We start from the raw sequence: 27,779 nt of genomic DNA on the forward strand, positions 1-27,779 counted from the left end.
GTTGAGTTTAGAGGACACCAGCGGTTGACGCAAATTTAACAGAGCCCAGTCAGTGCATGAGCTTAGTCAAATGTAGATGATAATAGTAAAGTATACAAATAAAAGGAATTTATCTCCAACACCCACACAATCAAACATTGTGTAACCTAACCCATACCTTCCCCACCCACACACACACCACACTAGCCCAGGTAGGAGAGTATCGTATGACAAAACGTTAAAGACAGCCTACGCGTGACAACAGACAGCCCCAACAAGTCGATACACATTATGCGGGTAAACCCAGCCCCTTTTGCCATTGCGCCTCTTCCAACAGACCCTGACGTATGACACTGAACTCAACACACTCCTGGGCTAACCATGTACGTGTCCTGTTCTTTTTGTCTGTTGTTTTTTGGGCTGAAGTGGTTTGCTGTCTGAACGGCCAAGCCTTTGAATAGGCCACAATGCTAAAAATTCTCTTTATAAGAACAATAACTACAATACCAGATGTTTCACATTCTTGTTCATGACCATGTTTTAAATATGGAACCTTACCATTTTTTTTATAAATATGTAAAATGTTCATGCATAATCCAGGACTTAAAAAACTAAAATATATTATTATACTTAATGATCCCTATACACAAAACTTAAATTGTTGGCTTAAAATAGTCTGCCACATAATGATTTTTATATCATCAGTTTAAGATGACAGATAAGAATAGGAGTTGCTACTTTTATACAGAAATATTTGGTATTACACCTTAAATATCACATTTAAATTCACTATAATTCATATTTCCACCACAATGGTAGGGCTAACCATTTTAGAATAAACACATATTTTAATTTCTCTAAGAGTACACAAGATTCAAAACAAAAATTAAAACAAAAGGTTAATATTTCAGAGAAAAACACACACACACACTGATTTTTATCAGGTCTTCTATCGCTCATGGCAGTGGGTTGACATTCCTGCCTCACAGGTGCAAGGTTCTGGGTCAGTATCACTGAAAGCCCCCTGAAAGACTCTCCTGGGAAGTACCCAATCGCCTCCTGACACCCACCAACCCTACCCCCCCACCCCCAAACACAAACACGCACACACATGCACACATACACATACACGGGGCACACTTGCCTAAAAACTGTGGAAAAGTAGCATGCTGTGGGTGAGCACAATGCCCCGACACGTCTGCGCACCCTCCGCGGTTCATGACCAGTCAGCTGAGGTGCCATCACCCAGGGCAACCAGAGCCAGAGGTGGTGGTGGTGGGGATTATGGAGTTTGGGTCTAGGCAAAAACCTTACTAACAACATCAGCAGCCTAGTCGCTCCTGATAAAGCTGGATAACATGCTAAATGGTGTCTTTATTGTTAGTGAGGCTTTGCTATGAAGGCTTTTTTACCACATAATTAAATAGTGCATAGCCTGTACTGCTGGTGGGAATTGCAGGTGTGTTTATCAAAAATTAATTTGAAGGTGACACTAAGACAAAGACACCAAGGTGGCTTATTATACCTTAAAAAGCTATCCTTCCTTTTTTTCCTTTTTTTTTCCTTTTTTTTTTCAATCATAGCCATACAGATATTCTATTTTCTTACTTTTAAGTTTTCACATTTGTTGGTGTTAATTGCAATATGAATATATAGAATACAAAATATTAAATGCAAATGTACTGAAGTAGTGAACGTGATTCGTAATATTAATACTGCTCTGGGGTATAATCATGCCTATTTCTCCAGTCAAATGCAACATTGTGAACAGACTTATATTTCCTGTATATGATTAACCTACATACAATTACTGATTAGATTCTAATATACCAGTTTTCTATTTCCTAGAATTCTTTGCCTCATAAGTATATGCAATGGCCTGTGTCAACAGAATTAGGACATTACTCACTGACAGTGCAACAGGTTACACACAACACATTCCCTTTTTTCTGTCACACATCCTTTTTAATCAGATACATTCAGTTTAACTGTGCAACATCCAAACTGCAGCTTTACTGTCCACGCTGAAGCTTAACACAAAGGTGAACCAACGCTGGTGGCTGTAACGTTTCAGCGATCCCCCAGAGTGACGCTGGGCCAGCAAGTCTCCTGCTGATCATTGCACTGGGTTCGACGTACCATACAGTCTAATAAATAAGAAGGAGCATAAACTTCTGACAGAAGCACTTTCCAAACTCTTCATTTTAGGTGTAAAATAAATGGCTGTTTTCTGCAATTTTTTTACAAACTAAAAATGTAACAAACAAAAGCCATGAATCAAAAATACAAACAACAAAACAATTGAAATAAAAGCAACTGTTTAGTACAACCCTGAAACGCTTTTTAAACGCAAACATAACCATTGATGTATATACACACACACAACCTGTCGTTTACGTACTTCCACTAATTTCCAGATAAAACCATTTGCAGACATGAGCACAAAAACCAAGATTAGAAAAGAAGACTGGCATCTTTAATGCAGACCACAAGGCTGTCCATTGTCACTTAAAAACACCACAAAGCGCCACATGCCCCCCCTTCCTTGAAAGGTGACATGTCGTTCAGGGGCACCCAGGCCTGACTCTTTTTTCGATGGGCTCCCACTGACCTGGACGTCAGGCCAGTGAAGGACCACTCTCCACCCAAGCGTCTCTTTCATAAATAGATTCACAAAATGTCCACCACAGAATGGGCCCTCTCTGGTCATCCGTGAGGAGGAGATCTTACAGCTTCTCTACTTCAGCTCCGCGTCCTTACCCTTCAGTCGCTCTCTCTCTCTCCCTCTCTCTCTCTCTCTCTCTCTCTCTCTCTCATCTCACACTGATGCCCTTGTTTTCTCCGTCAGTGCGCGGAGGCAGTGGTGAGAGGGTGCAGGTGGTGGTGATGGTGGTGGTGGTGGTGGTGATGGATGGCGTTGCGGCCAGCCGTCACGCTCTTGATGGCCAGGGGGGTAGTGGCGGTGGCGGCAGCGTCACAGCTGTGGAGAGAGGGAGCACTGCCATTGGGCGGCAGCCATGTGGGGCCGGTCACATAGGCCGACGTGGTGGCGCTGTACCCCGTGTAAGGTGACACTGGGGTGGTTGGGGGGTAGGGAGGGATGCTGGGCACTGTGGCATAGCTGCTCGCTGTGTGCAAGCCACTCGGCGTCTAGACAAAGGAAGAAAGAAGGAAGGGGGGGGGGTCACAGAGGAGAGGGAAGGTGGATAAAGATATTTATGATATGGTCAACCCCCTGGACTGTAAGTGGCAAAAACAAAAGTGAATGTATCTATTTGAGTTATACTTCTCCATTTCATATGACAGAGAAACACTTATCAGTCTGATAAAAACTTTTGACGTTGGCAGAGAAGAGAATTTTGAGAGAGATATGAGATGAGGAGAAAACAGCTGGCCGTGGGGCACCAAAGAAAAGAGACAGGGAGGCACAAAAAGCAAGTGACATGAGTCATCAAAAAGGAAGAACATATCATAGAGATGTGGGAAAAGTGAGAAAAGAAAACAGATGGAATCCCAGTAACCTCCTGGCAGAAAGACAGTTCTTTAACTTGGAGGAATTTGCCTGCACAGAGAGAAAAGATGTCCATCTGGGTGGTCTCTGACTACCGAAAATGGCTTCCACAGATGAAATCTTTTTTGCTCCTATGGTGCACTTTCAGCACCGTGCTATCTCAGCTGCCCGACCTGAGCCTTCATCCAAATGCCACTCAGTTTTAAATATGAATAATAGTGTATGGGGGCAGAGGGGTGTTGATCAAACAGCTGCCAGATGCTTTGGAAACTTGGTGAGATTCGGCACCTAAAATGCCAAATTGGACACACCCATGGAATGCACTTTAAATTAGCTACATTTAACTTAAATGGAATTTTTAGATACAGCCTCTTGTTTGTTTCCTACAACAAAAACATGTCATCAAAATAGAACATTTATTTACCTTTCTATTAATTTAATAACAACTAATTCTCCTTGAATATTTATGTCATGTTTACACAATAACAATCATATTTGATCATGCATACGTTCCAGATATAAAATCTAAAATGTAATTTCTATCCGTTAGAACACTTTCATTTATTCACATTTAAGAACAGTGAATCAGAAATTATTTGACTCGTGTGTGATGGGACATTTTGCCTTTTTATATAAAAATATTTAAATTAATTAAATAACTGAAATGATAGGAAAACTGTGCTCGTCCTTAAATCACGTTTGCTTTAAATTATTAGCAAGGCACCGTTTCCAGCTTGCCCGAATAATCAGTAACGCTAGCTCAGACTTCGTGCAAAGATAACTGGCACAGGAGGTAGCAGTTCAAAAAAAGTTTCTTTCAGATAAGCGAGCGCTAAACGGGATCCAGTCAACTTGACAAATACAACTAAATTCACCTTTACAAACCATCGCGAGTCAAGTCACTGCAACATCTTTGGAATGTGTTGATGCGAGGCTCGGAATTAACCCTATTGTGTATTCTATTATTTGAAGTTATGAGTCTATATTTTAAAGTGCTCGCCATCTTGTTGCAACCTACATTAAATAAATGAACACAATTATCCCGCAATGCATGCAAAACAAAAGTGAACAATTGCGGTAGGGCCTACACCTGCGGGTTACGGATAGCCCATCCAAAGAAGCGTCTTCGCTCTAATGGTTTTGCCATGACTCATTTAGCGGTAATGGAACATAGGTTTCTACCTGCCCTCTTCAGAAAAGAACTGTCACTCACAGCTGCGCACTGAAAAACTGGTGACTAATCCCATAGCTCTGTGGTAGTGCATTTAACGGGTTAGACATTTCAAATTCTTGATAAAGGCCTACTGCTGATAGCCTATTCTTGACGTTTGCTTAACGGTAGTTAGGTCAATGTGGCTAAATTCAGCAACAAGTGTGACATGGGTTTCCACATTTAAACTCCGTCGATTCTACGGATTGGGCCTAAATTGAAATTATGACAATAGCCTACATTTAAAAGACTACGTTGAACATCTCTCTTCAAACTAAATGAACGATAAGCCATCATTTCAGTTATACTCAGAGGACAAGAGAGAGCCTATAGGCCTGAAGCTTGCACTTCTACTTTTAAACTATAGGACATGAGTTAGTATGCCACAACATTACCCGACACATTGCACCCAGGCCTCAAGAGGCAAAACGTATTTCAATCTAAATCATTAGAAATGATCATGATTGATTTTAGGAACCATTTTGCTGGTTCATGCCCGTCCTTAATACTGGCAAAGCTTCACTTTGACTTGCAGCAAACCCACTAGGAAGGATTATGTTGTGCTAAAACTCTGCTTCGGCTGAAAAACTGCCAACGGGATCATATGGTTGATCAGAGAGAGTAGCTGGTTATTCAGAGAGTAGCTCTCCCGAAAGTAAAGTAACGCGATTCCTAGAGGTTCTCCATCCGTCTGTCGACCGACGTGATGGAAGTAAACACCCTGCACTTATTAGAACGCGCCTGTCATATGCTCGTCATCGAATCACCTTTAGGCTACCCCTCTGACCCTGAACTTGCATTACAATGACTCGTGTCTGTAATTATCTGAGTACATGTGTCACACTATTTAAGAAAGACAACGAAACAAATGCAAACACTCCTTTCATAACAAACCACACGCACTCTGCTCATCATCTGTACAAGCTGACAACCCCAAATGAAACGAATACGTTTACTATTACACTTACTTTCTTGTTGATAATCTATTATCTGAACTAAGTATCTGTAGTCAAGGGCGTTGAAATTCATGCAGAACTAGTCAGGTAAAGCGTGGTCCTGTAGGACCCACATTAAATTTAACTAGGATTTTCCCAAGTGAATAAAACGTGCCAAGCTTTTCTCGTCAAGAATTTGAGATGAAAATAATTATGGCATAACATTTCGAGCAAGGACAAAATCATTCAGCGTTTTCACTTTTTTTTATTTTACACATAAAGTCAACAACGATAAATTGCCTGAGTCTATTTTTAAGACAGCATAGGTGACGTGTTATTTTAATTTCTGACATAAACAGGCAACAATGATCAATTCTGACTATTTTGCTATATAGTGTATACTGAACTACTGCATGTGCTCAATTATGAATACAAACATACAATTGTAAACAACATAATGAATACATTGTCAGCCTAACCATGAACCGAAGAGTTCTCTTTCGAGTATGAATGCATATTCTGCCTATTAAAATGTCGAACAGCATTAGGCTATAACACCGAAAGTAACCTGATCATATGTTATGATCACTGCTTTTAGCCAAAGTGGTGCATGAGACTGAAAATATATATACGTGTATATATATATATATACACACGCCATAAATCCCTCTTTGCAAACCGAATTGTTCAATTGGACCCGTAGTTACAATCATTGAGAATCTAACAACAGATTTATGCAAAAACAGCTCATCTTAAATAAAATTAAATTTTCAGTGGTTGTATGATTCACAGCAGCTTTGGGCTACTGGATTCTACAGTTGCTATACTTAAGTCTTTCTTCCAACATTTATTCCCCAAGGTAGTTCCAGCAACTATATTTTCAGTTTAATTTTATTATTTTTTATATTTTATTTTATTTTTTCTAAAAAAAAGTTCTGCAGTGTCTCGTTTGAGTAATCAGGCTTGTTACTCACGTGCAAACAATAAAATGTATGGCCTATCATAATCTCTTAATTGTGTGGCATAAAATTTAAATTAGTGGGCCGTCTTAAAACGTTTTGCGTCACAATTATGGTCTTGAACAAAATAAAGAAAATATGGGCTCCGAACCAAATACTCGGTATTTTGTACAACATGAGGGTTCACCTTTGTAGGCTTACTCTTTATAATATTGAAAATGTAAGGAGCGAGCAAAGGACAATTCTAAGGCCTGACTTCTGTGCTACAGGCTAGCCAAAAGGCTAAGCACAGCTTTCGCGTATGCACAATGAAGCGCGTGCGTGCACTCACTCACTCACACTCACACACACACACACACACACAAGAACAGAAAAGGATGATGACATGCTACAAATAGACAGCGTGACCAATCGTGCATCCGCAGTTCCTTAAGACACCGTTCGAAAAAATCTATTGGAGTCAAAGTCACCACTTAATTCTTCATGGGCTCATTGACAGGTCAAACCACCACCAGACGTGTCCGTTGACTATACAAAACTAACTTGCAAAAAGAGAGGGGAGGGGTCAACTAAGTTAAGATGATGAGGTGATCTCTTACATTTTACCTGTGTGTATTTTGCTTCAGGCTCTAAGTGAGCTTTATCCACACCATTGACTAGTGGAGAGGTCGCTGGCGGAAAATTAGTCCTGTTTAAAGCGCTCCATTCTTCTAGTTTGGCGCTGGGAAACGAAGGACAGTCACTTACTGGGAGCAAAACAGACACAGGGAGAGAGGAAAGTCAGAAAGGAGGACAAGAGTTGTGCAGAACTACCATAGCAGAAGAGACCACTACTTCAGCAGACCTAGGCCTTCTTGGCTATTCTGAATCATTTAGATAGTTGTGTTCGATTCAGGTCAGTTATGTTTGATGTATAGGCCTATAGGCTGTGGAATATATGCTACCGAAAAAAGATATCAGAGAGCAGACTGACACATTCTTAAACATAATTTGTCTTTTTTGGTAATAGAGAGTGCGGGAATATTCGACGTCAGTGATTCACTTTGTCACAGTCTTTTTTTTTTTTCAGTCAAAACAAAACCACATCAAAATCGCTTGACCAAAATCTAAACAAGACACAAAAAGTATTCTGCGTTGCTCTGGGAGAAGCCCAGTATTCTGCGCTCACGGGAGAAGCCGTCTGTGTGCGTATAGGCCTACGCGCGTGTGTGTATAAGAGAGATGTGTGTGTTTGGCGATGCTGATCAAAAAGCCACGCTGCGCTAGACACTGGAATGCAGTAAGACGATTCTTTCCTGTAATGACTAAGAACATTTACCCGGCTTCTTCCTGTGGGAGACAAATTAGATTTACTCTAACCGTTTCTCTTTTGTGCGTGATGGATATTATATTATACACGGTCCCTAAGATTGAAATTGAAAAAGCAAGCCCACCAGTGTTGTAACTTGAGAGGCCCTCTGCGTGTATGATGTTTTCACCCTTCCGAAATCTATTCCGACTGAAACGCTTCGAAATAATCGCGGTGTAAATTGCACATTTTGATGGGTTGTGATATATACTGAAGACGGTAATGCAACATCTCTACCTTACATTTGGACAAATAGCTCAGTCATGTGTTTAGACGCATTACTCAATGAAATGCTCCAGTGCACGAGCGTGTAATACAATGTGTGTGTGTGTGTGTGTGTGTGTGTGTGAGAGAGAGAGAGAGAGAGATAGAAAGAAAGAGAGGGAATGTGTGTGTGTGTATGAGAGAGAGAAAGAGGGAAGGAAAGAGAGAGAGGGTGTGTGTGTGTGTGAATGAGAGAGAGAGAGTGAGAAAGAGAGAGTAAGAGAGATTTCAAAGAGTCGACCACCTTAGGCTATCCTAGCATTAAATTACTTCGATCAGTTTAAGGAACACACTGGGTTAATTATGTAATTGCCTGTTGTTGTTATCCTGTCTATCACACTTATGTTGAATTGTCCGATTCAATCGCCATTTCTATATAGACTCGTTTATTTCTTTTAAAAAAGGAGAGAGATGGTGAAATCATTGCAGCATTGTAAGGCCTCGCGCCATCGCGTGTAGCCTACATTGTACTTTATTTCGGCTTTCAAAACCTGCTGCAGACATCTGTTAATAATTTAGAAATGCATAAATTGTTTATAAAGACCCTCTCAGAACATGTTCCCCGCTAAGATTTCGTATTCTGTGCGAATCTCCCCGTGGCTTTAAAAAAAGAGGGGTAAACTGATGTTGTTTAGATTGAGTTAAGTTGAAACATGGAAATGACTGCGGCCTTCCTGTCCATAGGAACAAGCATGTTAGTGCATGGCGAAATCAGGCTGCGAATGCAAGCAATTGGCCCATACAGTCGTTGAATGAGTACGTAGAGACAAAACACAAACAAATATAGCACAGAGAGAAGGCCAGTTCCAATAAACGTTGATAATCAGTGAGAGCTTATACAGAATCTACATTGCATCTATTGCGTAACGTAGGCCTTCTCGACGTTTTACACTGTCGGCCATAGATTTTTTTATCCTTTTCTCAGATCACGGCTACATGATTCACGAGAGGGTTGAGAGAAAAAAAATAATTGGTATAACGTCTCTGTTTTCGCTGTCCTTCAAACATGGCTGTCTCGAGTCACAAGCGTGTGAAACCTAGTCCACTTCTGAGGGAAGCATAGCTGAATATGTCTGGCTTGAAAGTAAGGCTTTGAACACCTCATTTTGATTTCAGTTCATCTCCTCTCCGCCGAGCCGACCCTTCGTTATCCAACTAATATCCCACATCCGCTCCTTAATTATCACTGCGAGCCCCGAACCATATGTTTTAACGCAACAAACCGAACCACAGTACATGCGCTATAGCGCTTGAGTTCCAAAAGGGCAACACACGGCGACACAAATACTCTTTTTCAGGAGCTGTTCTTAGACAGATGTGTTTTTCGACAAATCCTAATTATAGTTTCCATTTGACGTGTGCGCCATATTTCTTTAGTCTATGTCAAGGCTTTCGTATTTCGAATAGCCTAACACATTCAAGACATTGTCATATAGCCTAATGATAAGCAGTCATATGGGACAAAGGTAGATAGAATGTCACCTTTTGCCACCACTACCACCTCTCTTTACAAACACAAACACACCCATACACACATATACACTGCCACCACTTTGTTGGTTACCTCTTGCAGTTAATATGTGAATCGAGGCCTTTTCTGTCATAGATTACAGATAAACAGATAAATAATGCTTACTCTGTTGTTCCGTTATGGACCGAATGCCCAGTATATCTGTGACAGAATGAGATGAGGGCCATATCCTGTGCATTGCCATGTGTCCTGGTAGGGTTGGCATTCCTGGGGGTGTTGGTACTTTCGTCCCAGTGGCTGCGATGGGAGTCGGATAGGAATAGATATGATTGTACGATAAAGTCGGTTGTGGTTGAGGATGAGCCGATTGTTTACTCGACTCATACTGACTTTGCTGAGATAAGTTCCCTATTTTGTTACGGAGAATCCGACTGATGGAGCTCACCGACGGGAGGTTGAATTTATCACACACCCCATCTGCCAAGAGTCTGTCCCGAATCTCCCAGGCAAAAATGCCCGGATCTCTTTGCTTATAAGTCCGAATGTGCTTGACGACAGTTGGTGTGGTGACCCTCGGCTTGCTGCCTCCAATGGCTCCGGGAAGGATGGAGCCGGTCTCGTTATACCGGGCCAGAATCTTGCTAACGCAGCCATGGGATACTCGGAGTTGTCTGCTGATATCACAAGGCCTGATACCCAGCTGGGCAAGCTCTACGATCCTCAGCCGGATAGCGTTGGGTAGCGGTCTTCCGTTGACAAAAACACCGCCTAGCTGGTTCACCTCCCCGAAGGCTGGCTCTGGAGGAGCGGACACATACAGAAAAGAAAAGTATGATAACGTCTGAAGAGAAGGAAAATATACAGGGCCCACTGTTGTCCATCAATTGCCTATACTATATTTGATGCATATGGTGTATTTCAAGATTTTTCATAGAACCACGTCAGTTATTCACCGCGCGCATCAAAGTGATGGCATTGGAAACGGGGCTGAATTATTTTACAATAGCCAACACCTACCGAACTGATGAAGGTTGCTATATTACGCATTGTATAGCATCACATAATTATAAAATATATTTAATGTGATCGTGATTCTTGAGAAAATATTCTAGGTTGAGTTACGCCACAGTGACTAGCGTGTATTCACGACTGAAGTGTGACTATTCTTACATTTATGGATACATCTCAATTAAGATTTGACTGCAGAAAATGGATACAAAGATGGTCTGAGCAATCCGTACTCTAAATTTAGTTTTTAAATATCAGAACCCATGCTGAGCCATCCTACTTACCCATTGCGCTGAGTCGTCCCGTAATTACACAAATCTCGGAATTAGGACGCCTGGCTAAGGTCGAGTCCAGTTTCGCTATTCTCCGGTGTCCAATCGAGTGAAAGAAATGCTTCGTGCGAAAGCAATAGTTACGATAGGGGAAATTTCTCCTTCTGTTTCCTGGTGGCACGGAGAACAGCCTTACATTTCAGTCTACTTTTCATGGGACGGACTTTCAAAACTTTTCTCTACGGCGAGAGACAACCCCCCAATCAGGTTTTGACGTCTCTAAAACAAGCGTTTCTATTGGTGTTACGGGTTGACATGACATGTAGTGGCAGGGGCTTGAACGTCACACTTTTTTTGCCATATGGAGAGGTTTGTTATCCATATTTGAATCGAATTGTTTTACAGAATGGTAAGTTCAAATCCAATTTTGTCTCACAAGCATATATGTATTTTAGCCAAAATGCAATGAAATGTTCAATAGGTGAAGCCTTTAGCATATAATCGGCATGCTCTAATCAGTCTGTTTCTGTGCAGAATCATCGGCCTTTCACCATACTGAATAAGGAGGGTATATAATGTGTGATATATAAAATCATGCTTCTTTGGCCTACATATCAGAATAAATAAAATAACCGGACCTGGTGCAAACACGTCGACTAATTAAATTATTGGTCTAAAGGTCTGCGAAGGGCTGTGATCTGTTAGAAAAGGCTTGTTACTTCCAGTTGATAAATGATTAATAACTTGATGTGTATGAAATCGAGATTGAAATATTTTCGAACTAAATTGTTGTAGACCGAATCTGACAGTTAAATTCACACATTATTTTAGCCATTGTGCTATAAAAAAATATAAAGCTCCCGCTGGTTTGTGTGGTAGGATCCTGTAGGCAATAAGGGCATAGGGATTGCATCAGATAAAAACCCAAGCAAATCTCCTTCATCATAAATATGAAATGTCAGGGAGGGCACTAGCCTATCAGGTTAACATCACCGGTCGTCTATTGTTTTGAAGCCTAATCATAACAGCCATTTAATCTCGATGAGCAAAGCTTATCCAAACCGCAAAAATGGTTTTAAATCCAAAATGATGCTCACTAATTTTGACTGTCACTGTGTCTTTTCTCTCTTAGCCACATCGAGAACAAGTCCATTTTTGTACATCTGCTAAGCTGCTGAGTGCCGCTCAGGCCTATTCACATTTCTGTGGAAATTGTTGTGCACTTGTGGTCATCAATTTTTGCGTGTGATTCGCACTTGATCTTGACTACACGATATTTCCCTGCAGCCAAGTCCCTCTAAAGTAGGCCTGACTCAACGCTGTTGAAACTGTTGACATGACCAGTGCAAACCCAATTTTCAGTAAGCCACTTAACGCTGGAGTTAAGAAACCTTAACCAAACAGGGAAGAGGGATAGGGCGGCTACTGCAACGGTTTAGTTGGTATAGTTCGCAACTCTCACAGTCGTTAATAATTAAGTCCAAGGTAATACATGTGCGTGCAATCGTAAGTCATTGTTTCTGTAGCATTGCTTGAAGGTCAACATACCGGACCACCTAAACATTTGAATCCATTCAGGCCTAGTGGTTTCTCCCACCTTAGATACAGAAAATAATGTTGAAAATTATCTTCACTACATCAGATGAGACTGTAGCTTTTTCAACACATCTGAATGTGACAAATCGACTGCTGACTTTGAGAATCGGTTGGCTCCTTGACCATGATACAGGACTTTCCGCGTTGCATTCCCCGCACTCTGTTGGTGGTCAGCGCGAAGGGCAACTCGGCATAAATAACCTTCCGCAATGATTTAAACCTGGGCGATGACCACGACACTGTGCGCATGCAGTCTCTTGAGGTGCATGGCGGAGGAAGTGTGAGAATTCGAGCACCGTCTTTCCTTTTCGTGTGCTAGTTTGAATTGCTCTAGCGACAAAGCTTCCCCTCGTCTCGGCCAAGGAGAACATAAATCTGGTATGTTAATTAACCTTTGAAAGATAGGGGAACGTGCACGTCAATGAGGTGAAGAGAGGAATGTAGCGTTCAGCCTCTCCCATGCGTTGCCCACACATTCTACTGCACAGGGTGACATCCAAATGTAAGACGAATGAGGCAAGAGTAAACAACAACAAATATTTAAACAATATTCAAAACTATTAGACCACTACTAATACTAATAATACATAAATAAATAACTAAATAAATACATACATACATACAATAAATAACAATTATTATTATTATTATTATTATTATTATTATTATTATTATTACTACTATCATCATTGTTGTTGTTGTAATAATAGTATTGGTGGTAGTAATAGTGCAACCACCACCACTACTCTAATAATAATAATACTCATATTATTATTAATAATAATAATAAAAATAAAAAGAATAAAACATTATAATAATGCTATATGTTACAGGAACTAGTCAGCTGTATTCTGATTGAAATTTGACACTTTGATAGAAAATATTCTCCACCAGTCCCTCATTTAGTCATTTATCTCCATATTGTCATTTATTTTCCTGCCCATGTCCAAGGCTTGGTTTGGTGTGAGTGTTCTTATCAGCTCCAACTCAGTATTAAGAATATTGTGTTGTTCTGCAGTTTTATATGACATTCAATTTTAGAACGCTATAGAAATATCATACATTATTAAACACGTCATGGACCTGCATTTACCATTTATTTTTTTTACAAATATCTACATTTCGATGATTTAACCTATCTTTTCGTAATATTTTATCGTATTGGCGACACTGTGGTTTCAGCTCCAAACATCAGAACTTTCATCTCACTGTGACTAATTCAAATTAAACAAAGCGCATAGGTTTAAAACTATTTTGCGTAGTATATGCTACGCATGTAGGCTAACATATGTGTTATCACGCATGGTTCATGTGGGTATGCATGCAGCCTATAATGTAAACAAGCTGAGTATGTTTCTATGGCCAATCAGTTTTAGACGCACAGCTATAGGACTACCTAATGATAAACAAAAAGACGGGAAAAGTGGTTTGGTAAAAGTACAGCCCTATGACAGGTACTACACGTCACACCTGGTAGGCATTACGTAGACAGCAGCACATCCTTTTAGCTGTTTTATACATGCAGGATCTCTTCTCTTTTTTTCTCTTTTTTTTGTAAAATGGCTTGTGATTGCTCAACAACGTAAAATGCAACAGTATTCCAAAGAATTGTCGTTTTGGCTGAGCTTTAAAAAGATTCGTTTATCAATCACTTCAGTCTGGCAAGTCTGATTCCTGCCAGAGTCACTGTGTTCAAGTGATGGCACCTGAAGTGAATCTAAGGCAAATATGGCTACATATTACATATTACTTTCTTTGCAAGACATGGCAACATGCTTAATAGCCTATATTTAATGCACACTGATCTTACAGAATGAAGTCCGACCCTTTTACAAACGTTATTTTCGGCGTAACATTTCGACCAGAAGATAACAACCCAGGCCTGTGAACTCTGCGCTAAAGAAAAAACACGTTATATTTGTATTTTTGTGTTCAATATTCAATTTACCTGCTAATGATCTGTATATCATATAAGATGTCCATGCAGGAGAGAGCTTCACTGTATTCTGGAATAATTCGCCCATAGATGCTTAGAGTAGCCTATCCTACAAAGCTAATAAAGGACAGGATAACACTAAAACACTATATTTTCTCTCCAATTACTGGATAAAATGCTTTGACTCAGCATTGCAATCACAAGGGAATTCGTCGCGTGCCATTAGGCTAGAGTTTCTTTAATTGTTCAAACTTTCCGATAACAGGCATCCCAAATATTTTTGATTAATCAAAGTGTAGCCGCGCTAATTAGTTTAATTTCATTTTTCATTTTTTGCTAATGGACTTCCATCTCTTAAACGCACACAGAATTTTTCTGATGGGATCAGCAGCATCGGAAAAAGTTGCACTCATAATTACACGGGGCATGCGGAAATGTTTTATTGCTTTTAGGTGTTTTTCTATTCCTGTAATTCGTCAAACTCAAGACAACTCCCTCTCTCTCTCACTGTGTGTGTGTGTGTGTGTGTGTGTGTGTGTGTGTGTGTGTGTGTTTCCCCTCTCTGTTTTCTCTGTCATCCATCAGAAGAGGAGTAGAGGACGGCGCGACTTGTGAGGTTGATTGACATACGTGTCAGCTGGTGGGCCGCTACTTGTCGCCTTTCATTACAGACGCCACATTTCATGGAGAGCGAGGTGTGAAAAAGTTTCCAACAGGTACTTCACCGTCCTTTACCTTCAGCACAGTTGGAAGTCTGTCGGGCTCCATTCTTACCTAAGACATGACCTCATACACGAGAGACTGACATGAAGTTGCATAGGGAGGGATGCCATCCTCGCACGGCGTCTGCATGGAATAAAGGTTATGCTCTACTAACCTTCACGAAAATAACCCCTGTCATACTGTCTCCACAGCTGTATAAAAAGACTAAACAGTGAAGTGACCGCATGGACATAAGCTACAGACTCGCCCGTACCTGTTGAGTGATCTTATTATTTTGCGGTCCGATGATGTACTGGATAATACGAATGCAGCCCAACTGTCCGTAGACCGTGTCTCAGCATGTGTGCTGGAGAAGAACTCAACGCGTTAGCCGGGGGAGAAGCCAACTTTGTGGGAGCTCACTGTTTATACTGGCCGGTCTTACTTCCCCCAAGGTCACGGCCGAAGATAGGGTAGTGGATTCACAGCGCTGCATTCTCTAGTCAATTTGAGCGGGATTCAGAATATAAACGGCTATTGTTTATATTCCAGATGAAGGATTACGTTTCGGTGCCGAAATTACAGCAGTTGTAAACAATCATGGCTACAACAGAACTTATGACCCGGCCACTTTTAAGACAACCAATATTGCATTGTATTCATAGTATTAATTCAATTAGAAAATTATTGAACATTAGTCTAATTGTGTTGTAATATAATGCATAATGATTTGCTACAGGTTTAAACGCATGTATGCCCAGTTATGTGAAGAATCTTGCGAGAGTCTGGCGTCAACTGCGATTAATTTGGGAGACTGATGCGCTTAAGACGATAGAGGCCTAGCTATTTATTTGTTGACATGGCATAGGCGTGCGATGGTTTGACGACTGTAAAAATAGCCTACTGTAGAAAAAGCACACATCTAATTCATAAAAATATTGCGCCCACTGGCATTTATGCTCTCTGTGTCTTCTCTGACGCAACAAAGACAAGAAACGCGACTTTATTCCAAAAAGGAAAAGCAGGGAGGGGTTGATTAAGGACTCGATTGCTGATTGCATATAGTATGCATGACATGTCAACAAAATGTGGTGAAGTATTGCCCTGAATTGCCTAACTCAAATTCTCCAAGCGACATGCGTTTTCTCTTAAATCGAAGTTTGTAAAGCGCAGCATCGTCCGTTGCGCGTTCTGAAATGAGTGATGACCTATACTGATAGATAGATAGATAGATAGATAGATAGATAGATACTTTATTGATCCCCAGGGGAAATTCAAGGTCTCAGCAGCATACAGACAACACAAACACATTCTTTAACAGCAGAAAGAGTAATAAAAGTATATAATATAAAAACACAACTAAGCAATAAGGACAGTAGAAGATAAAGTATATGCTAAATATACTAAAATACAAATTATACTAACTAACACTTAATCTAAATCAATTCTAAAAACAGTATCCACATAGTGGTGATTAATCAATCAGAGGCGCTTGCAATGACTGAGGCAGGGACTGAGCCTGTACGCACGACTCACTCCTCCATGATTAGGCTATAATGAGTTCAATAGCGACAGTATGTTGTGGGAGGTGAAAGAGTTTAAGGGTTTCAGGAATAAATTAGTCTACATTAAATTAGATATCACCACATTACATTATGCCTCCGTTTCTTGTTCATCCTGGTCATATTTTTAAGGCATCCTTCGATCTAAGCAAGTCTGAGGATGTATGAATGAAACCAACATTTCATTGGACATTATCACAGAATATATGGGGAATGTTACAAAATAAAGAAACAGGATGTCCAACTTTGAAAAACACGAAGGCATTAAAACAAAAAAAGAAGTCTAAAAACAGATAAAATTGACGACCAAAATTGAACAATCTGTCTGCTGATCTCGGAGTTGTTTGTTCCTCCAATGTTTATTATTATTATTATTATTATTATTATTATTATTATTACAGTTGTTAGCCATGTTGCTTCTGTTTATCGATTATATTTTTTTATTTTTTATTCTCTTTGAATACAGCGTTGGCTCCAAGTGGGGAGCCAGATCAATGTGGCATCAACTTCCGTTTGGATTTTCTCATCTTTTTATAAATCCATTACCATTTCCATTGTTCTTATCCCTTAGTGTGTCTCACTTGGGCCTCTGTCGGTCAAGCGAGGGCTAACATTTAGGAATACACTGTAGTTTGTAACAGTGAGAACCAATTGTACACAGCTGCAATCATTGGCAAAAAACATCCTGTTATATGGATATTTTCAATTAACGAGTTTACTCATTATGCAAAGCAGGAAGAATGTAGTATTACTTTTGTTCACTAGACCCGTGTAAGTCTTCATCTTTTATAGTAATACTTGTATTAATAGGCCAATGATAATGTCTACCATTAATAAAACAGCCTGTGTGCATAAATAGCGATCATAACTTTTTTTTTTTGTGTGTGTCGCCTCCGAAGAATAGCCTTCACTTTTTGGGCTCTCAATGTTGAATAGGCTAATCTGCACCTTGACATAGGCTCGCACCATGCAGTAGGCTCGCATTCAACACGACAGACTTCTTCTGATTTCAGAGTTACAAGGTTAACAAATGCGGCGATGTTGTGGATACAGTTAGGCTATAATCAACCATATTGTCTCTGTAAGAAATCGTCTGAATGATTCATCATTTTCAAATTCAAGACGGTCTGGATCACATTACTGTAACCAGTTTAAAGGATCAACTGATGACTGTCACCTTTATCTACCGAATGGGATTGACACCATTAAATTCCTTTTCAGGTTAGCACCTCTGACGGGGTTGAGTAGCCCTTGTAACTTGAATCCCGACGTAATGAGGACGAACTCAGGTTAACGACGTGTGTATGGGTGTTTCAGGGGCAAAGCCAGGTTTCACAAGAGAGGGGCAAAAGCGACTATATTTACGACCCTTTGAAGCATCTATCACGTTGACAGCTGTTAGAGCCGACACCTGGATGGCAACGAAAGGGATAATTCATTCCAGCTTGATTTAACCTACCCTAGATCATCCAATCAGAAAAACTGTGAACTTATTTTAAATATCATTTCATGAAAAACAATCTGAAATTAACCTATTTGTTGAATAACACTAAAAAGTCACTTATCAACAAAAATTGGCCACATTTCTTGATCTCAAGTCTGTTCGTCACAACATAAATATGTTTCCATTTACATTGACTATTTGAAACCGTTTCTAGTCTTTCTAGAACCTTTTCTTTAACCAGCAGCAAACACAGAAACACAAAAACATTGTTTTTTTTTTTCACATTTGCATCTATTTCAAGATCTGACAATAATCTTAATTGTGATCTAGTAGGCAAAGTAGGTAAAATTTGTCATGACTTGCAGAAAAAGCATGACATCAAAATCCTGCCTAATTGTGTCATGCCTCATACAAATATTGGCCTTTGCTCTTTCTAAAAGATGGTCTGCGCTAATTCAATAAGACAGCAGCACCCCCTGGTGTATATGATGAGTTTTGCATGGGCTATACTGCATTACACAATTGGTATGTCAGACAGGAACACCCTGCAAAGCTAAATGGTCGAAACATTCCAATTGTTCCAAACGACATGTAATACTAATGGTAACACGTCATATCATTATAAGTCTGAGAATCCAGGTGCAAGTGTCTGGTGATGGTGTAACCTTTTTCTGTTACTCTTTTCATTGGGAAGCTGAATGAATTTGCAAATATTAAATGTTATTGTTAGGATGTCTTGATGTTACTCTCGTTTTAATTTTATAACCTCCTGACCAGCACCTCTAATAGTTGAAACTATTAGCCCATTTTTGTATTATCATGTGAAACATAACTGGCTCTTTGTAAATATTTGGATATTCCAATAATCAAGTGTGTGTGTGTGAGTGAGTGTGTGTGTGTGTGTGTGTGTGTGTGTGTGTGTGTGTGTGTGTGTGTGAGTGTGTGAGTGTGAGTGAGAGAGAGAGAGAGAGAGACAGAGAGAAAGAGAGAGGGAGAGAATCATCTTAAATGTTTCTTTACTTTTAATGAGGATAATTGTGATCATTGTGATAAAAAGGGACTGTGTGAAAGTTAAAATACTGGCTGCAGCACTGCCAAATCTAACCACAGTTACCTCTAGGGGGCAGCTGCTCACCATGAATGTCAGCAACAGCAACAGGGAGCAAAGTTAACCCTGTGCCAATTTGATTGGATCAATATTCAACTGACTGCGTTATGTGTCGCCAAACTAATTTGCTGTTATGTTGCTGTTAGCTGTGGGTAACTATTTAACCTAGTCTGTTAACTTCCAGCCCCATTTTGAAATTTTTTTGCCCTACATTGCATCATCTACTTAGGAGGGCACTGCTCCCACATACTTTGGCCCATCATCAAATGCTTGGTAACATACATCTCTGGAACTGCCCACATTTGGGCCCTCTAGGTTACTTGAAGTGGCCTAGAAACACAATGAGGCCTTGAACCAGGTCGTGTGAAGCTGTAACTCCAAGTAGATGACTATAAAGTGAAATTTTCACAAATTTATTTGTGTTGCTCAGTGTATTTTTTAGAAAACTTATTCACCATAGCAGATTCATGTGAAGTAATACTTTTTCTTTGATTCTATGACAGTCACTTCCATGCAATCTAGATACAAACAAGAAACTCCAGAGGGTTAGCTTTCATTTGACACCAAGATTATGCTTCTTCTCAAAGGAGTTCTTGTGTAGCAAGAGTTTTATTGTCAGTATACACCAATAAGTCCATACGTCCTTTCGATCCAAATTTTGCTTAGAAACGTGTTTGCATGATTCAACTTCATGTAGCCGTCTACAGCCATCCTTGTGTAGGCTAACCCAGACTAAAAGGTACAGAGGCACAGATTCACGAGGGGGTGGAAGGGGGAATTTTATAGCATGTTTTATTCACACAATAGCGACAATGCCAAGACCGAGGCATGGTACTGTCGCCGATCAAGTCGGTTTTGGGAGACGTGACCTTTCGTGCGTTAACTGTTAACCCTTATGCGCGTTAACTGTGGTTCCTAGGGTGAGTGAGGTCAAGGGGGGAAGGCGCACGGGCTCATGCAGTGAAGAACTCAAACGCAATTGTTGAGAATAATTAAATAATAATTTGATTGACATTTTTGTATGTAAAATGCTATGAAGTCGGAGGGTAAAGGGGCAGGAGATCCCCACCTGGTGGCTCTGTGCACTTGCCAGTTTCAGGAAGAATAGCAGAAAGCATCACCCCAATCACTAGATTTAAAAGGATATATAAGTATATAGAAGGGAAAGACTCATTGGGGTCACCTACAGGACGTAGCCTACGCAGAGACTTTCTAATGAGGAGACACAGCACTCAAAAAAATCCTCCATAGAAATGCATGGGGTTAGTTTGAAACAATATGGCTACACATATCCTACAGTTAAGAACAAAATTATTCATACCCCTGGCAAATATTGATTCAATGTTGATTTTCTCTTTATCAATATGTTTGTTCTGACGGAAAATGACACTACCACATGTCAAAAGGTTGTAAGACAATGTGGTAGAAACATGGAATCAAAAAAAGAAGCATTTTCATCTTTTTTAACATTTTTATGAAAATGGCGTGTCCAAAATTGATCATACCTTTTTTAAATAATCTATGGAAACATCTTTATTTACATTCACAGCTCTCAAAATGGTTATTATAATACCTACCAAGCCTCTCCATGTCTCCACAATGATTCTAGACAGCACCTTTTTAACAGCAATCTGGGTTTTCAGTCAAGAGTGATTATTTGCCATCCCTCTGGCCTTGTGCTCACTTTTCTGATGGATTGAGGTCTGGACTATGGCTGGGCCACTCTAAAATGTTGGTATTGATCTCGGTTACCATTTCTTGCCTTGTTTAGCTGTATGTTTTGGATCATCGTGTGGTTTTAATGCCGCCTATTGGGGCAGGTCTCTCAGCAGACAGCCTGATCTTCTCCTCCAAAATTCTCAATTTGCCCCTTGTTTTAGTGTTACCGTTTACTTTGAGAAGTTCACCAGGTCCCATTGTCTGAAAAACACCCAAAACTAATACATTTCTATAGCTACAGTATTCTCCACATTGTGGATGGTGTTTTGGTGGTTGAAATGTTCACTCCATCTCAAAATGGATCACTTGGTCATCTTGGATGCTGAGCATGAATCACTCTTCTCCAAACATGCACAACTAATCTAAACTAATCTAAACCTTTATAAGGGCACACCTGGACAGTAATTTAGCTTTCATCCAGGGACATGGCCTGAGATTCCAATGACACCATGTCCATTTCAATTGTGGGGGTTAGAAAAGTATTCTTTTGGGATGTTTTTCAACCAGGGGAACCTGGTGACCTTTTCAATGTAAACGGTAACACTAAAGCAAGAGGCTACACTGAGATTCTGGAGGAAAAGATCAGGCAGTGTGCCAAGAGACCTGCCCCAATAGGCATCATTGGACCATTAAACCATACAATGATCCAAAACATACAGCCAAACAAGTCAAGAAATGGTTAACAGAGAACAATGTCATATTTTACAGTGGCCCAGCCAGAGTCCAGACCGCAATCCGTGAAAAAGGTGAGTACAAGGCCAGAGTGATGCAAATAATCGTCCCTGCCTCAAAACCCGGATTGCAGCTAAAAAGGTGCGGTGTAGGCCTACAATCATTGTGGAGACATGGAACGACTTGGTATGTATTATGAGAACCGTTTTAAGAGCTTTGATTGCAAATAAAGATGTTTCCAGTGATTATTTTAAAAGGGTATGAATAATTGTGGACACCCCTTTTTTTAATATAAAAACGTTAAAAAAGTTAAAAACGCTTATTTTTTTCTTCTACTTTCTACCACATTGTCTTACAACGTTTTGGCATGTGGCAGTGTCAGTCAAAACAAACATATTGGTCAAGAGAAAATCGACATTAAATCGATATTTGCCAGGGGTATGAATAATTGTGTTCTTAAAGGGACACCAGGCAACGTTTTCGTGTTAATTAATCATCTTCGTAAGTTGGTATATGGTTAAATGACTCATTACAGGGCGAATGAAGATTCTCTCGCCCGCCCCTACTGCCTGTTAGAAGAATATCCCACTTGCAAGTTCGGTGTATCCTACCCGCCGACCCAAGCAGGATCAGTTTACATCCTGCATACAGCAGAGGCAGGCTAACGAAACTCTAGCGATTGTTGCAAACGTGTGTATAATGGCAGAGCCAGTGAAGAAGCAGCGAAAACCCTTGACGGAAGATGCAAAGAAAGGAAAAAAGCTTTAGACCGAGCGAGGGGAGTTTCGTAAAGAAAAAGCATCAAGCTTGCCTGGTGTCCCTTTAACTGTATACACATATCCGCTCAGGCCAATCCAAACTCATCTGTTGTTCCTCGTTGGTGGAACGCGCTACCAGTTCCTACTACTTCCCTCTATCTTTAAAAAACTCCTGAAGATGCAGCTCTTTAGAGAATATCTCCTCTCGTAACACTACTTACAACTAGTCTTGCTAATTCTAACACTAACCACCTGACTATTATTATTATATTACATTTAGCAGATACTTCTTGACCAAAGTGACTTACATATGTCAGCCATATTACAAGGGATCACATTGTCCCCGGAGCAACTTGGGGTTAAGTGCCTTGCTCAAGGGCACAACGGTGGAAGCCGGGAATTGAACTGACAACTTTCAGGCTTCTGCATGCTAGCCCAGCTCCTTAACCACTACACTACCACCGCCCCCACACTAGAACTGACACTTAGTTGTATAAAAACAGCACTCACTGATGCACTTTTTTTATTGTACGCTACATTTTTAAATTGTTCTAGAGTTGTTGAGAGAATTGTTTTAAAAGCTTTAAACTGTTGTAAGTCGCTTTGGCTGAAAATGCGTCAGTCAAATGTAATGTAGGCTAATGTAATAATATCCTGCCCCTTGCACGGCAAAAAAGTAGACATGTGAATACATTGTGCCAATCATGTGTTGTGATCTCACGCTGGAGCAAGGTTGGTGTAGTGAAGCCTTGCGCACGCGCATTTCTGCCGAAATAGATGCCTGATAAGTGTCCAAAAAGCGTTACTTTATGGCCAATGAGTGGAGGGACTTCCCTGAAAGGACTTTGGCAGACGCCAACGTGACATGATAAATTTACCCTGTGGGATGGTGTGGATGCCAGCCGAACTTGGTCCCGCCCCACTTTAGTAGACTAATGGGAAATGGGAAATTGTATTGCAACCAACAAAATTGCTAACTTAGCAAAGAGTATAGAAGCCCTATACTCTATACTCTTTGAACTTTTTACTCTATACTCTTTGAACTTAGTTAGCAACTATGGTTTTGGGAAACACGCCCCAGGTCAGGAAGTATAAGTATATATACTTTTTTGATCCCGTGAGGGAAATTTGGTCTCTGCATTTAACCCAATCGGTGAATTAGTGAAACACAAACAGCACACAGTGAACACACAGTGAGGTGAAGCACACACTAATCCCGGCGCAGTGAGCTGCCTGCTACAACGATGGCGCTCGGGGAGCAGTGAGGAGTTAGGTGCCTTGCTCAAGGGCACTTCAGCCACGGCCCACTGGTCGGGGCTCGAACCGGCAACCCTCCGGTTACAAGTCCAGAGTGCTAACCAGTGGGCCGCGGCTGCCCATAAAGGAAGGAAGTTCGGTCTGATGGAGCAACTATGCCCGAACCAGAGCCGTTTGGACCAATCAAATTGGGCTTTGTACGATGATGGACAGATGAGCAACAGTGCATATGTCATCTGAGCAAGCTTCAGTTGATTTTGTTTGCAACAAAAACACTGTGGCTAGAAGCTAGACAGATGGCTTCTAAGACCCCGTTTACACATAGGAAAAATGCATATTCCATGCGGTTTGGCCTTTCATTTGCACGAAAACAGAGGTATCACTTCTGAAAACAAAGTGGATATGTGGGAAAACTCCAGGTTCACTATCATCAAGGGAAAACAGCGTTTTTGCATTGTGACATGATGTTGTTCAGGCAGCAGGCAGCAGGCAGCTAGCGAATGGTGAGGTGATGTTTGCTGTATGTGACAAAAAAAATTGGCTTAGAAACCGCGCGTAACATCCTTCAAGCAACTTTAAAGCATTTGTGGAGAAGAAGGATGGTTAGGGTGTTCTTCCTACAGCTCATGGTAAGCTATTTCGTTGCTCTTATTTGTGCAGAGGCATTTCCCTACTGTATTAGTTGAAACATGACCCACGTCCCAATGGATCATGGATCAGTATCAGACTCAAACTTGACTAGAACTGAGTATGACGACCAGAGCCGGACAGTAACGTACATTTATTTGAGTACAATTTTGAGGGATCTGTACTTTACTCGAGTATCATTTTTGGGGTGTACCCATGACTTTACGCAAGTACATTTGAGAGGCAAATATTGTAGTCTTTACTCCACTACATTTCTATCCATAACCGTGAGTACCTGTTACTACTTCTAAAAAAAAAGGAAAAAGAAAAATCTCAGAAACCCTTAATTTGTTGTTTCCCTCTCAAACGTGATTGGATTGTGCAGGCGCCACCGATTGGGACAGCCTATCAGCAATCACCTTCAGCTTTCCGCCAAAGGCAACTCCATGGTCAGATTTAGATAAGAGACGAAACCATGGACGAAACAATGGATGAAGACGCAGCAGGTCCATCCCGGGAATGTGCCAACCTGTGGCCCCACCTAGCCAGACTATTTCAATTTTCTGAACAAGTTGGTTGATGAGTTTTCACTTCAAGTGTTTCAATTACAAAATAGTATTTTGTATTTGAAATACGTATTTTAAATACATGTATTAGAAATACTGCCCATCCCTGGCAACATGGTAAAAAGATGAAAATGACTTGATTTGACTTCCAATTCCTTTTACATTCTCCAAGGTATTAACATTTTTTATAACTGCATGTAGGACGTTTCTGTACATTAATGTAAGCACTGTGGCAGTAGTAATGCAATATATAGAAAATGTAGGCTACTCTTGTACTCTTGATACTCAAGTACTTTTAAAAACAAGTACTTCAGTACTTTTACTTAAGTAGACATCTGACTGTTGTACTTTTACTTGTACTTGAGTAAAATTTAGCAAAGGGTATCTGTACTTTTACTCAAGTAATGAAGCTGTGTACTCTGTCCGCCTCTGATGACGACCTCAGGCTAGGTATTCACCATAGCAGCTCACAATTGGAACGGAAAAGTCTTCCAGTCCAGGTGTCCCTCTGCTATGATTTTCCTAATGAAGGCTGGACCCAAGCTTCCCTGTTAAATAATTAAGAAGGAGCTTTTAGCTGACACTGTTTAAAATGTATCTCTGGAGGCCGATCACACTATCTTAATCTAAAAACTCTGTATAGTGTGCTTTACCTGTGCTTCATAAATGTCCCCAATGTTCAGTAGATACTGTAGATAGACAATAGGCCTATTTTTAAAACCTCTCGTCACGATAGCAAAACAGGCCAATATACACCATCTGTAATGAACCATGGGCTCTCAACAAGCCTGCGTTTATCTATGTAAATGTGAATGTTTAGCTTTAGCACATAGTAGCCTGACAAGCTGTAGCACACAGAATGTTTGTATGTCAATTACAACGTTTGTCATAGTGCATTCAAATTAATAGATTTTTCAGCACCTCTCAAACGAACAGCGGCGGCCCTGCGTTTTCACTCGCGTGTTTCATGAACGACTGTAAAAACAAACGAACCTAAAGCAACAATGTTAAGGTTCTGCAGAGTGTTGTATTGGTGTAGGCCTTCGCCATTGCACTAATTTAAAATGAAAAAGTCTTTATCATATTAGCCGCGTACAGGCTCCATTACAAATGTTTAGCTGTAAATTGTAACGAAGATTAGTTTTACAATGCGAGTTAATGTATTTACACAAACACATATTGAAATAGCATAAGTCTAAACCATCAAAAGACAGTCTTTGATAGTGATTTAAATGTTTCTGCTTGTGATTTCTGTTTTTCTGCATTGAGTAAGACATAAGATGAGGTGACCATTTCTGAGGTGAGGCATACTGAATCAGACTAGCTTATAGTATCTAACCAAACCTAATGATGTAAAACATCTCGGTCTTGATTCGTTATAGCAACAACAAAACCCTCATTATTTATAGGGCTATAGCACAGAGATGTTTTACAGAAAGGCAATCAGCTGATCTTTTGTGATAATAGACTTTTGTATTCTATTTCAGACGGGCCCCATTTCAGACCACTAGCCCCATACTATCTAAAGGGAATGAAAATATAATATTAATAAAAACGTTCAACTGCAAAATGTCAAAACGGCATTAGCTTGATATATAAGTGTGTATTACATTATCCAAAACTAGCATAAAACTGTTCAATTCAACACATCTGTAAAATAAAACAAAAATATTCAGATCATAGATTATTAATTTCCTCAAGATACACTTGCTATCCATATGAGCTTGTGAAGGGTATAGTAAGAGGCAACTCCCAACACGGTCTCGAAGGCACGAAAGCCTGGTTGTTATGAAAATCAGGATAGAGAACTTAAGTAAATATTTGTCGGTGGAGGGCTCTCGGCGTCTGGAGAGCAGGCTCTTCTGTTGAAGCCTTCTGGAAACAGTCGGTGGTTCGTAGATTAAGGGTACAGAACTTTCTCCCCGAGAACCTCCATTTGTCCTTTGAGAATTGGCACTTTGTGTACGACTACTGGGTAAACGGAGGAGCACTTGCTACATTATGTAATCCTTAAGTCAACTCCACGATAAACGAAACAATCCTTGTGGCAATCCTTTCGCCAAATACGTTTGAATATTCGATGGAACTGGGATGAGTGTAGGCTATGCTTTCTGTGGAATGGTCAGTGAATTACCACAAACAGTATCCCTTTCTCTTCATAGAAACTCCATAGTTACCCAATATAATAGAGGTACAAAAATAACTTAAACATTTCAGCCAACTATAAAGACTACACCTAAGCCTACATCTTGGACGCCAAAACAAAAACACAAAAAGTATGTCTCTTTTATATAAGGCCTACAATCAACTTGTCTCCCTGTTCACTGATTGATTTTATGAGAGATGCTTCTGTATCACAAATTAGAGGCTACGGAGCTACCGCGTTCTCCTGTGACTATTGCACTTGCCTAATGTCGCCATCATTGAAACTTTTTGGAACAGCAAAAAGCCTCAAAACCGGGCCACCATCATTTTGATTTAACGCGCATTAAAACAAAAAAACATAGGGCCTGCGACTTGATGTGTCACTGCGGACTAAAGCGCTTTGATTCTGTTTCGAAACGCATAACTAATAATGGTGTATAGACTTGGGCGGTAGTAGACGTGTAGCAGTAGATATCAGCCAAGATCCCATTCAGTCCCTTTCACAACCATGACAACAAGGAACAAGCGCGGATTTATCCGAGAAAGTTAAAGGACATTGTAGCCGGGCGTCAATCATGCATTATTCCACGACTGAACAAATGCAAAATCTTGACTGGAACAAATGCTTCCAACGGGTCTCTGACGCGGGGCTACATTTCCCTCTTTTGTTCTGGCGCGCTGGTTGGCATGTATTTGTGTTCACTCTTTCTCGGCCCGACCACCCAGGCTG

The 27,779-nt window shown here is 40.4% G+C and overlaps 1 protein-coding gene across 1 annotated transcript; it reads right to left on the reverse strand.

Moving 5' to 3' along the window:
* Positions 1–1,922: 1,922 nt before the first annotated feature.
* Positions 1,923–11,120, reverse strand: pax9 (paired box 9). Its single transcript, XM_048228860.1, has 4 exons — positions 10,970–11,120; positions 9,843–10,475; positions 7,201–7,340; positions 1,923–3,129 (listed from the first exon to the last, which is right to left on the reverse strand). Exons 1-4 carry the CDS (start codon positions 10,971–10,973, stop codon positions 2,824–2,826), a joined length of 1,083 nt encoding a protein of 360 aa, XP_048084817.1. The 5' UTR covers positions 10,974–11,120; the 3' UTR covers positions 1,923–2,823.
* Between the last annotated feature and the right edge of the window lie 16,659 nt (positions 11,121–27,779).

Source organism: Alosa alosa, chromosome 19, assembly GCF_017589495.1.
Source record: "Alosa alosa isolate M-15738 ecotype Scorff River chromosome 19, AALO_Geno_1.1, whole genome shotgun sequence".
Lineage (NCBI taxonomy): Eukaryota > Metazoa > Chordata > Actinopteri > Clupeiformes > Clupeidae > Alosa > Alosa alosa.